The following is a 12,651-nucleotide window of genomic DNA, read 5'->3' on the forward strand; positions in this document are numbered from 1 at the left end:
GCTGAACAGAATTTTTCAGAACAGGGACTGCCAAGCAAAACAACATAGCTGGTTCTGGGAAACACAGGGCTCCGCCCCCAGTGGAGGGGGGTGTTGAGGATGGCGAACCGTGGGATGAGGTGGGAGGAGGGCAGGCCGCGTGAGCAAGAGCTTTGAATGCCAAGAAGCTTGGGTTTTTTTTTTTTTCCTGTAGGCAACAGAGAGGTAGAGGCTTTTAAGCTAGAAAGGAAGGAGCCCAGAGTTTGGCACACGGAGGGCTTGCAAGTGTTCCAAGTTGGTCGAGTTAATTCAGTGGCCATGATGTACTTTATTCACAAACTCCTGCAGAGCGACTCTCCTTGCCCTCTTCATCCTCCCTTGCAACGTTAAGCAAGACCCTCACAGAGGTGAGCCACCTCGTGAGGTCACTGTGTGCGCGCCCAGCCAAGCGCTCCATGTGTCTGCTGGGCCGGCCGTCCATTCCTTCTTCCTGCAGGTTTTCTGCCTCAAGCCTCGTCTGCTTCCCCTTTCCCTCCTTCTCCTCCCACCCGGCCAATGGTGTGCACCGCCCCCTCTCCCCACCCGCCCCACCCCGGCCCGCGCCAGGCCCGCCTTCTTGGTCTGAGCTCTCAACTGCGCGTGGGGTCGGTTGGAGATCCGGGAGCCACCACACCCTCGGATCCGCTGGGCCTCCCAGGAGCGGCGTCCCGGGCTGTTATTTAGCGCGCCCCCTCTTCTTCCTCCTCAGACGGCGCGTTCGTCTTCGGACAGGATGGGTGTCTACCGCATCCGCGTGTCCACCGGCTCCTCCCTGTGCGCGGGCTCCAACAACCAGGTGCAGCTGCAGCTGGTGGGCGAGCACGGGGAGGCGACCATCGCGAAGCGCCTGAGGCCGGCGCGAGGCCAGGTGAGCCGCGGGGTCCGGGGGAGCCTCCGGCCGGGACGCGGCGCACGGTGCGCGCCCGGCCTCCTTGGAACTGACCCGCTGCTGGCGGGCCCGGCGTCGCGCGGAGCTCCGCCTTTCCTCGAACGGGCAGTCTGTCCTCCCGTGCCCTATTTCCGTGCTCCTGTGCTCTCTATTCTCAAAAGCTGCCGTTTCAAGCCTTCTCCACCGTTGCGAGGTGTCCGACCCGTAGGCTTTCTCGCCCGCACCGGGTGGGGATGGGGGCCGCCGGCGGAAAGAAGCCAGAGATGAGAACACCGAAGTTCCGGCCCACTTCCCCGCTCCCGTAGCATCCACCTGGCTCTCGCCCCGGCTCCGACCCCCCAGTTCTCACCGCCTGTCCGGCTCTCTCCAAGCCCCCCAGATGCGGCTGTCTGTCCGCGCCTCCCCCTCTCTCCGCCTCTAGCCGGGAACCGCCGCGTTCCATTCCGTCTCCTGGACCCCTCGGGCTCCGCGCCCCGAGCTCCGTCCTCCCACCGCCCACCAGGGCCCCCTTGAACCTGGTCACCTCCACCCTCTCCACCGTCTGGCGGCTGCCGCGCGGCCCTTCCCAGCCCTTCTGGGGCCGGAGCGATTTCTCCCAAACATCCCCACCTTCAAACGTGCCCCGCGTGTTCTCAGGACCAATCCCAAGCCCCTGGCTTACCTTCGAGACTTCACGATGTGGTTGCGCGCCTGTCCGCATAGCTCTCCCCGGTGCCCCAGCTCCCCGACGCAGCTCAGCCTCCCTTGGCCCCGTCTTCCCCTGCCCCTGCCCCGCACGCCTCCCCGCCTTTCCCTCTCCCGCCGAGCGCTGCCTCCTGAAGGGGTCGCCAGACGGCCGGTCCTGCGGGAGGCTTGCCCGGGCCGTGGGCCGTCCGCGCGCAGCCTGGGGGGCGCGGCTGAGGGCGCCGCGGCCGCAGCCGGAGCTGCCTGCTCAGCCCCGCGTCTCCCCGCTCACCGGTGCGCTCCCTCCCCGCGCGGGGCTTGGCACAGGCAGGGTCTACACCAAGGAAAAAGTCAAGGGAGGAGGGCACCTCCCCAGGTTCCCTCCGCCGCCTCACCCCGACGCACCTGCGCGGTGCGCGCCCCCTCCTTCTGGCTCCTTCCGCGCGCCTTTCCCAGAAGCTCGCGGAAGGGCGTCCAGCGGGAGCAGGGCTCAGCCCAAGGACCCGGTCCGGCGCGCCCCGCGGATGCTGAGCCCCTTCTGTCGCCTGCAGGAGACGGAATTCAAGGCGGACGTGCAGGAGTACCTGGGGCCGCTGCTGTTCGTGAAACTGCATAAACGGCACTTCTTTCAGGACGACGCCTGGTTCTGCAACTGGATCTGGGTGCAGGGCCCCGGACCCAGTGGGGACGAGTTCAGGTTCCCATGCTACCGCTGGGTGGAGGGCAGTGACATCCTGAGCCTCCCCGAGGGCACCGGTGAGCGCGCCGCTGGGGATGTGAGGAGGTCTGGTGGGGGGAGCGGAGCCAGGAGGCAGGGCTGGAACCTGGGGGGCGGAGGGGCGGGGTTTGGGAGGATGTGGAAGAGGCAGGTTGCTGGCGCTGCACCCCGAGCTGAGGGGCCTGGAGGCTGGAGGAAGGCGTGATGCTGAAGGGTCAAGGGCCAGCGGGAAGGGCCGGCTGAGGAGGCGCCCTTGGGGGGACCGGGGAGAGGCTCTCAGGAGAGGCCTCATTGCCCACGCCTTGCTCCCCACATCTAGGCCGGACCCTGGGAGACGACCCTCAAGGTCTGTTCAAGCAACACAGGGAGCAGGAGCTGAAAGATAAGAGGAGGCTATACCGGTCAGCCCTCCTCCCGTGCCCCGGACTCCTCCCGACCCCACCCGACCCTGCCAGGCGCTGCTGACCCTTCCCTAGTACCAACATCTGCTTTCACTTCTCTGCCACAGCTGGGGTAACTGGAAGGATGGGCTAATCCTGAATATGGCCGGGGCCACCATCTGTGACCTCCCCGTAGATGAGCGATTTCTGGAAGACAAGAAAATTGATTTTGAGGCTTCGCTGGCCAAGGGGTGAGAACAAGGGGGGCTGGGCACGAGGGACGTGTTCTCGTGCAGGGGAGGGCGAGGGGCTTAGGACTGCATGGCACTGGGCCAGCCCAAGGTGGGTGCCTGTGATCCGCTGGATTCTGAGCATAATTCTCACACTCTTTGCTTCTACTTCCCTGAAGGCTGGCAGACCTAGCCATCAAAGACTCTTTAAATGTTCTGACCTCCTGGAAGGACCTGAATGACTTCAACCGGATTTTCTGGTGTGGCCAGAGCAAACTGGCTGGTCAGTCCCCCCCCCCCCCAGTGCTTCTCCCAGAATCCTTGCCTCCAGGTCCCATCCAATCGAGGGCGCCAGGGCTGGGAGACCAGAGGCCTGGGTGCCTCGAGTAGGCTGGGGTCAAGTAGGGATGGTCTGGTGGGGGTGCTCCAATCTCATGGAGTCCTCTACAACGGCCATCCCCAGAGAAGGTGCGGGACTCCTGGCAGGAGGATGCCTTATTTGGGTACCAGTTTCTCAATGGCACTAACCCCATGTTGCTGAGGCGCTCCAAGCAGCTTCCTGCTCGCCTGGTGTTCCCTCCGGGGATGGAGGAGCTGAAGGTCCAGCTGGAGAAGGAGCTCCAGGTATGGACACAGGAGCCCTAAAGAGACCGCACAGTGAGATGGCGGTGGGGTCTACCGTGGGCCCAGCTGGCTGGCAAGAAAGGATTTGACAGGAGAAATCAGGGTGATCCTGAGAAATGCAAGTCCATGCCTTCCTCCCCGAGTGAGACCAGTGAACCCTAGGGGGGAAGAGTGTTGACAGAGGCAGAGTCGAAATGATAGCAGCCCTGGCCCTCTACCTCCCACCCCCCACCCCCCCATGCAGACAGGCACACTGTTCGAGGCGGACTTCTCGCTGCTGGACGGGATCAAGGCCAATGTCATCCTGTGCAGCCAGCAGCACCTGGCCGCCCCTCTGGTCATGCTGAAGCTGCAGCCTGATGGGAAACTCTTGCCCATGGTCATCCAGGTGAGAGGCCCCGGGAGTTCTGCTCCCCAGTGGCGGCGCTCCCACTCAGCCCCTCACCCTGGTGCACTGAGTCCCCACTCAGTGCAGAGGCCTAAGGCGCCAGGAGGAAAGTTGGGGTCCAGCTGGAGAGACAGGCCGGGTGAATCTGAAGAAACTCCGGGAGGGGAGAAGTCCCTGAGGACAGAGCAGTCTGGGAGGGCCCTTTGGAGGTGGCGTGAGCCTTGGAAGAGGCTCAGGACTTAGATCTCCAGGCAGGAGGGCGGGCGGGCTGCGTGGGGAGGCTGAGGTCTGGCCAGTGTGAGCCCGGGGTGTTGGGGGGTGGTGTGGGGGAGGGGGCCACATAGCGCAGGCTGTGGGGGGCGGCCCAGCTAAGGAGCAGGAACACAGGAAGCTGGGGAAAGCTGCTGTGATGGACACCTGCGTTCAGGACGGGGCGACAAGGGGGATGCTCGATCCCGGGATTAGGGTGATGGGTTCAGCGACTGTCCAAGGCAGAGGTGATGGGCTCCGATGTGGGGAACAGCTGTGGGGTGCCGAGGAAAATTAAACTGGCCTGGGTTCGGGGGAGAGGAAAAGGAGGAGCCGGGCAAGGCTCCTGCAGAAATGGGACAAAGAAGGAGGGAAATCAGGAGGCCAACTCTGAGGTAACGGGGCAGCGGGGGGGACATCGAGATCGCAACGTGTGCCTAGTGATAGCTGAGGACGTGGGCGTAGCCAGCCGTGTGGAGGCGGTGTTGCAAGGATGTGCGAAGGAGGAAGCAGAGGGTCTGAATCTTGTCCACGCTGCGGGGGCCGAAGGGGAAGTGAGGTCGGAGGAGGCCGGGGGAGCAATTTCTGCAGAGGGCTGCTGGGCCGAGTGGGTAGGAGAGGCTGCTGGGGACTAGCAGAGCCAGGTGGGCAAAGCTCAGCGACTGGGAGGGAGCCCGAGGGGTTAGGCACGCAAGAGAGGGGAGCTGTGGGCGCCTGGCACTCGTCCCGCTTTCTGGTCCCCACTTCAGCTCCAGCTGCCTCAAGTGGGATCTTCCCCGCCGCCGCTTTTCCTGCCCACGGATCCCCCGATGGTCTGGCTCCTGGCCAAATGCTGGGTCCGCAGCTCTGACTTCCAGATGCATGAGCTGCAGTCTCATCTTCTGCGGGGACACTTGATAGCGGAGGTCATCACTGTGGCCACCATGAGGTGCCTTCCATCAATACACCCTGTCTTCAAGGTAGCCCCTTACTCCCTCTGCTCCTGCCTGCCCCTCTCCCTGCCCCACTGCGCGGTCCCGCATCTGGAGGCACCCTCCCGGGGGACTCTCAGGGCCCGGAGAGCCAGCCCAGAAAGACAAGCGAGCCGGGAGTGGGAGGCTGGCCCGCTGTGCCTTCGGAACAGGGCCGTGTGTCCTCCCAAGGAGGTGCAAGTGAGTCATCGGCGGGGTGAGGGGTGAGAAGTCTTACTCTGAAGCGCAGACGTACGTACACTATGTAGACGGCATACACAAATGGCTGAGGATTCCAACAAGGCAGGACCATACAAATAGCATCAAGTATTTTTTTCCAGCCTGTTTTGGAGAGTCCTAAACTAGTAACCCATGGGCCAGTTCGGGGGACTCAGGCCAACGACGGTAGCCTGGCTCATCGCAGAACAGGGTATCCACCCATTCGCTTGTTTTCTCGGGGCCCTCCCATGGGGCAAGAGCCGTTCTAGATGCCGGTGGGAAGCAAGACAGGCAAGGTCCGGATCTTTGGGGATTTTCATTTCCATTAAGGGCTAACAGGCAATAAAGACTCTCTTGGAGCCTATCGACTGTGGTAAGTACAATGCAGAGAATCAGGGCAGGGTGATGTGGGAGGGAGTTAAACCGGGTGGTCAGGAAAGGCTCCTTTGAGAATGAGACTACAAGGTGCCAGCCGTGAGATGGTCAAGGCCGGGATGAGCTAGTGCAAAGGTCCTGTGGCAGGGACAAGCGTGGCCTGTTTGAAGGACAGAAAGAAGGTGAGTGGAATGGACAAAGGGGAGAGGGTCGGAGATGAAGTTCCAGAGGCAGACAAGTTAGACCGTGCATTCTTGGTGGGGGGGGGCCATTACGCCCCCCCCAAGGGGGTGAAAGTGCTTCTGGGGAGGCAAAAAAAAAGTACTATTTTTATGTATAAAGCAGATATAAACATACACTACATAACAGATACAGTATATCCGTAACATTAAATTTTCCTGGGGAGAAATTCTATCTAAAAATGTATATCATGTATACATATATAAATACTATGTATATATGACATCTAAAAAGGCTACTTAGAGGAGTGATAATGAAACAAAAGGATGAGAAACATTGAGCTTGACCTTGCACAGTCATATTCAAACAGAAAAGGAGGGTGATTTCTTTCAGTTATCATAGAGCAATAAGTCAGCAGCGTCCAGGGGCCACTGAGCTTCACGTCTGTGCTTTTCCCGGAGTGCCGGCGCCTTCCTGCTCTTCAGCCCTGTTTCCAGCAGGGACTAGCCAGGCTCTTTGAGGACTCTGCCCTTCCCCGCTCTTGTCTCTGCAGCTTATGATTCCCCACCTGCGCTACACCTTGGAAATTAACACCCGGGCCAGGACCGGGCTCATCTCTGACATGGGAGTTTTCGACCAGGTATGAGGAGAGCAGGGGCATCCCGGAGCCCAGCCTGCCCCCCGGCTCTCTGGCCTCGGGACAGGCTGATGTGCCTGACCCTGCCTGGTCCTTGCTCCTCAGGTGGTGAGCACAGGCGGCGGAGGCCATGTGGAGCTGCTCCAGCGAGCTGGAGCCTTTCTGACCTTTCGCTCCTTCTGTCCTCCTGATGACCTGGCCGACCGGGGGCTCCTGGGAGTCAAGTCTTCCTTCTATGCCCAAGATGCCCTGCGGCTGTGGGAAATCCTCGCTCGGTGAGGAGCAGGACGACAGGGCTGGGGGAGGACGCTAGGACGGGAGGTCTGTGTCTTGGCTGGGGGGCTGGGGCCCCTGGCGCTTCGGCTCTCAGACCCTGGGGGGGAGGGCAGCTATGTGCAGGGCATCGTGCATCTCCACTACAAGACGGACGAGGCTGTGAGAGACGATTTGGAGCTGCAGTCCTGGTGTAGAGAGATCACTGAAGTCGGGCTGCTCGGGGCCCAGGACAAAGGTTAGATCAGCCCCTGCCTGGGACTTCCCACATGAGAGAGTTCCCCTGGGAACCTCTCCAGAATCCTCTCTAACTTCCGTGCAATCTACCAGAAGCATTTCCAACCCTATGAAGATGCCCAGAGGACTTCCCAGATTCCTTCCCTATCAGCTAGAGACAGGGCCCCGTCCTATGCCCTGAGAACCCCTCGAGGTCCCAGACACAGTGGGACCACTGGTTGCTCGTAAATGTTTAACAACCAGCTCCCTGGAAAAACAAAACAAAGCAAAATACAGCCAAACCCTGAATTGTAGGATTTGCCCACTTGCACGGTGTAAATATTCCCACTGTGGTTACCAATGTGATGTCAGCCAGCTCACTAAACACCGGACCCGTAACGTAATTGATTGGCTCTTGTGGGCCAGCACGAGCCACACCAGTGCCCCACGGGGTGGGACCCTCCGAGCAGATCCCCCCACCCCCATTACGGCCCAGTGCGCGCTCAGCGCTGATGGTCAGTGCTCGGTGCCCCCCCTCACCCCTGTCATCTCCCGGCCCTGCCCTGTGTCTGCTCCTGGCCCCCCAGCGGCTAACTCCCCGGAACCCCTTGCAGGCTTCCCCAGCTCCTTGCAGTCCCGGCACCAGCTGTGCCACTTCCTTACCATGTGCATTTTCACCTGCACCGGCCAGCACTCCTCCACCCACCTGGGCCAGGTACTCACCAGAGGGGGCAGCTGGGAATTTGCACCTGCAGTGGCGGCTGGGGCTGGGTACAGGTGGGCTGAGGGGTTTCCATGCTTCGCAGGCACTGACCCTGCATATCTGCCCCTCCCTAGCTGGACTGGTACTCTTGGGTCCCTAACGCGCCCTGCACCATGCGGATGCCCCCGCCGACCACCAAGGACGCCACCCTGGAGACAGTGATGGCAACACTGCCCAACTTCCACCAGGCCTCCCTGCAGATGTCCATCGTCTGGCAGCTGGGCCGCCGCCAGCCCGTGATGGTGCGGGTGGGGGCGCCCCGGGGGCTCCCAGCACCCCGTGCTGAGGGTCCCAGGCTCTCAGCTGCCTTTCTCTCTCCGCCCAGGTGGCTCTGGGCCAACACCAGGAGGAGTATTTTTCAGGCCCTGGACCCAAGGCCGTGCTGAAGGAGTTCAGGAAGGAGCTGGCTGCCCTGGAGAAGGAAATCGAGACCCGGAATGCAAAGCTGGACATACCCTATGAGTACCTGCTGCCCAGCCTGGTGGAAAACAGCGTGGCCATCTGAGCGCCGTCTCCCACCCGAGCCACGCGCCATCCCTCGGTGCTTGCAGTCCTGCCCCCCCCCGCCCCGCAGTCCCGCCCCCCCAAGAGTCCCCTTTCCTTGGTCTGTGCCCACGGTGGATACATTTTATTCTAGATGTTCTACTCCCTGCCTCCCTCATCATTCAGGTCTCCCTGGGGGTGGGGCAGATAATAGCCACGTTTATATAAACTGTTTCAAGAATAGGATAGGGGGTCCATACATGTTACTCCACACCCTTTATGAGCCAGATATGATTTTGAAACAAAATCGAGTTTAAATGGCAACAAAAAGGTATGTTAGACAATGAAAGAAAAGAAGTTAGAACAAACTATCCCAAAGCAAATAATGGCCAAAGAACGTAGTGCATCTTCCCTAAGTGGATGGGCTTTGTCACACGTCCTGAGGCTGGACCCAACACAGAGCAAACCATCCACATGGCAATGCTCAAGACTTTTGTCTCATGGCTGACTTAGCGATAAATGGAAGAAAACGGGGGTCCGTATCTATAACCCGTTTGCGGTTCCCCAGTTGGAAAGCTCCAAATGAAAATAATTAACCAGAAGGGCGCCTTGGCGTCTGCCTTCGGCTCAGGTCATGATCTCGGGGTCCTGGGATGGAACCCCGCATGGGGCTCCTGCTCCGCGGGGAACCTGCTTCTCCCTCTGCCACTCCCCCTGCTTGTGTTCTCTCTTGCTCTCAAATAAATAAATGCATACATAAAATCTTTTTATTTATTTATTTTTGAGTTTAGGACAAAATCTTTTATTAGTTTCTAATTTACAGGCCTCATCAGTGCCCCTGATGGTATTGTGAAGAGACCATTTTACCTCGCTTAGAACTAAATGAAAAAAAATTTTCAATTACAGTCATTTCTCGCCTATGGCCACCAAGTTATAGGATACATTCACTTAGCATCATTTGCCTTATAAAACACAAGGTGTCCTGTGTGCTTTTTTTGCCCTATTTCAAAACAGCTTGAAAAACTTCCCTTTCTTAAGCCAAAAAAGCCTATTCAGGGACCAAACAGGATCTTGACAGAACTCATGTTCAAATGGTCAAGATTCATAGTTGTTTTATCAAATGCACCGGTGTTCTGAGAGATTTGCCAGCTATTTAAAGCCAAGAAGTAGGGGGTTGTCACCCAAATACTGTTAATTTACCAATCACTGCATGCAATTTTTTAAGTTATAAAATTACCCCCCCAGAGTAATTTTTAAAGAGCTCTTCTCTTTTCATCCTGTTCATCAGTTCAACTTCAAATGGTCATCTTCCAATATTCCCTCTCATCAGGTACTTTTTGGTATGACACTTAGCAAAACCTCCAAACCATTTTCAAATGAAAAGCAAAGCTTACGGGCACCTGGGGGGCTCAGTCGGTGAAGCGTCTACCTTCAGCTCAGGTCATGATCCCAGGGTCCTGGGATCAAGCCCCGAATTGGGCTCTCTGCTCGGGGGGAATCTGCTTCTCCCTCTACCCTTCCCCCCCTGCTCATGATCTCTCTCTCTCTCTTGCTCTCTCTATCTCAAATAAATAAAATCTTTAAAAAATAAAATAAAATAAAAACAAAGCTTACCCTACATTCCAGTCCAAAATACATCCTTCTCTCTCATTAGGTATATGCCATTGCACCTTCTCAAACTTTGGGTTTAATCTCCAGTGCAGTAATGTTCCCTCTTCAACCAACCTTGCTCTTTAAAGATGAAGATTCCTGTGGAAGTGGATTTCTAGTTCGTAAGTAATTTCCAGTAGATTTTCTTCTCCTACAATCTAGATACAATTAACTCTACCATTAAGTAAAATAACTTTATTGAATGCCTCACCTGTTAGGGTACTTCAAACTGTTTCTATATATATATATAAAGATTTTATTTATTTATTTGAGAGAGAGAGCTCACACAAGCAGGGGGAGTGACAGGCAGAGAGAGAGGTGGAAGCAGACTACCCACTGAGCAGGGAGCCCCACGTGGGACTCGATCCCAGGAACCTGGGATCGTGACCTGAGACGAAGGCAGACGCTTCACCAACTGAGCCACCCACGCACCCTGTTTCAATATTTATAAATGTGACAATGCATTCCAATAACTGGGAAATGAAAATGTGACAATGTATCAACAAGTTTACTCCATAGTGATATAATACAAATTTTCTATGCAACACATTGACTTTGTATTACAGAATTTAACCTGTTTTATAAACTATCTTGTGGTGTTATTCTTTGCTTATCTGTTCTAAGAGAAGATGTGTTGCACCAACAGACCCCCTTTTCCCATAGATTTTTACTATGTACTTAAACAGAGTTTCTTTCCCTGAGACAAGGTGAAAAAACCCAAGTTCCCACCCAGGAAAAAAAATGCTAACCCAAATTTCAGTTTCAACATATTTTAACACCAGAAATAGAGTTTGTGCAACTCTTAATCATTTACCTGAATCGTACTATACAAGGTTACAGTGTTGACCAAAAGAAGACACAGGTTTCTCATTAAACTTTTGTTTTAATGGGTCTCAAAATTCTGTGACAGATTTTTGGTCAAGTTGTTTCCATTAAAAAGTACTGGTTTTAAAAACTAAAAAGGGGTGCCTGGGTGGCTCAGTTGGTTGAGCATCTGACTCTTGATTTTGGCTCAGGTCATGATCTCAGGGTCGTGAGCTCGCATCGGGCTCCATGCCGAGCGTGGATCCTGCTTGAGATTCTCTCTCTCCCTCTCCCTCTCCCTCTGCCCCTCCTGCCCACCCCGCCTGCCTCTCTCTCTCAAAAAACACAAAAAACTAAAAAAACAAAAAGCAACTACTAACTTAAAACTGCCACAGACACACAAAAACAAATGGTCCACAAAACATTCTCCTTTTCTTCTGAAGGTTTTACGATGTGTTGTTATAATTAACCAGTCTTTTCCTATTAAACTTAAATGGCCAATGACATAAACAGTTCTGAGACCATTCTTCCACCACTGATGAAGACTGGGGTGGCAGGTATTGGGGTTAATATTCATTTAGCCTATGAGTTTTCTCGGCAGACATGGGTGACCTTGCCAGCTCCGGCTGCCTTCTTGCCCACTGTTCGACGACACCCACACCAAGCGTCTGTCTCATGTCACAAACAGCAGAATGGCCTAGAGGAGGATAGTCAGAGAAGCCCTCAACATACAAAGGCTTGCCAGGAACCATATCAACAATGGCAGCACCACCAGATTTCAAGAACCTGGGACCATCTTCCAGCTTTTTTCCAGAATGATGATCAATCTCCTCCTTTAGGCTCAGCACACTTGCAAGCAACCTGAGCTGCATGACCATCCAGCACAGGTGCATATCCAGCGTTGATTTGGCCTGGATGGTTCAGGATAATCCCCCGAGCCATGAAGCCAGCTGCTTCCATGGGGTGGGGATGGGGGGCATTTTTGCTCTCACCAGCCACATTGCCACGATGAACATCTTTGACAGATACGTTTTTGACTTTGAAGCCCACATTGTCCCCAGGAAGAGCCTCGCTCAAAGCTTCATGGTGCATTTCAACAGACTCTGCTTCAGTTATAACACTGACTGAAGCAAAGGTGACCACCATGTTGGGTTTAAGAACACCAGTCTCCACTCGACCCACAGGGATTGTACCAATACTACCAATTTTGTAGACGTCCTGCAGGGGCAGACACAAGGCCTTGTCAGTTGGATGAGTTGGTGGCAGAAATAAAATATTTTTTTGGAAAACCCTCCTTAGGCGCCTGGGTGGCTCAGTCGGTTAAGTGGCTGCCTTCAGTTCAGGTCATGATCCCACAGTCCCGGGATTGAGCCCCTGCATCCGGCTCCCTGCTCAGCGGGGAATCTTCTTCTCCCTCCCCCTCTGCTGCTCCCCCTGCTGGTGCTCTCTCTTCTCTCTGTCTAATAAATAAATAAAATCTTAAAAAAAAATAAATTAAAAAAAACCCTCCTTATTTTAATGAGTGACAACAAAGGAATCACTAAAATCCAACTTCTGTATCTGATGAAAATTTTGGAAAAATAAACTTAGAAGTTTTATTTCTTTTTTAATTTTTATATATTTTTGAAAAGATTTTATTTATTCATTTGCAAGAAAGACAGAGAGAAAGAACAAGCAGGGGCAGAGGCAGAGGGAGAGGGAGAAGCAGACTCCCTGCTGAGCAAGGAGCCCGATGTGGGACTCGATCCCAGGACCCTGGGGTCATGACCTGAGCCGAAGGCAGACGCCTAACCATCTGAGCCACCCAGGCGCCGTTATTTCTTTTTTTAAAGGATTATTTATTTATTTATTTGACAGAGAGAGGGAACACAAGCAGGGGGAATGGGAGAGAGAAGCAGGCTTCCCCCTGAGCAGGGAGCCTGATGTGGTGCTCAATCCCAGG

General features: G+C 55.4%; 1 protein-coding gene across 2 annotated transcripts; it reads left to right on the forward strand.

Moving 5' to 3' along the window:
• Positions 1 to 249: 249 nt before the first annotated feature.
• On the forward strand, positions 250 to 9,017 carry LOC112817233 (polyunsaturated fatty acid lipoxygenase ALOX15). 2 transcript variants are annotated; one of them, XM_073881588.1, is made up of 15 exons: positions 250 to 386; positions 728 to 886; positions 2,122 to 2,326; positions 2,608 to 2,689; positions 2,797 to 2,919; positions 3,078 to 3,181; positions 3,362 to 3,522; positions 3,767 to 3,910; positions 4,909 to 5,118; positions 6,437 to 6,523; positions 6,626 to 6,795; positions 6,910 to 7,031; positions 7,624 to 7,724; positions 7,847 to 8,014; positions 8,098 to 9,017. In XM_073881588.1, the coding sequence occupies exons 2-15, from the start codon at positions 752 to 754 to the stop codon at positions 8,275 to 8,277; spliced, it is 1,992 nt and encodes a 663-aa protein (XP_073737689.1). In that variant the 5' UTR covers positions 250 to 386; positions 728 to 751; the 3' UTR covers positions 8,278 to 9,017. The 2 variants fall into 2 exon arrangements, with proteins under 2 accessions (XP_073737689.1, XP_025720066.1); XM_025864281.2 differs by lacking the exon at positions 250 to 386 and having other exon boundaries at positions 610 to 886.
• The last annotated feature ends 3,634 nt before the right edge of the window (positions 9,018 to 12,651 follow it).

This window comes from Callorhinus ursinus, unplaced genomic scaffold, assembly GCF_003265705.2.
Source record: "Callorhinus ursinus isolate GAN/ISIS: 27379988/994484 unplaced genomic scaffold, GSC_fseal_2.0 scaffold43, whole genome shotgun sequence".
Lineage (NCBI taxonomy): Eukaryota > Metazoa > Chordata > Mammalia > Carnivora > Otariidae > Callorhinus > Callorhinus ursinus.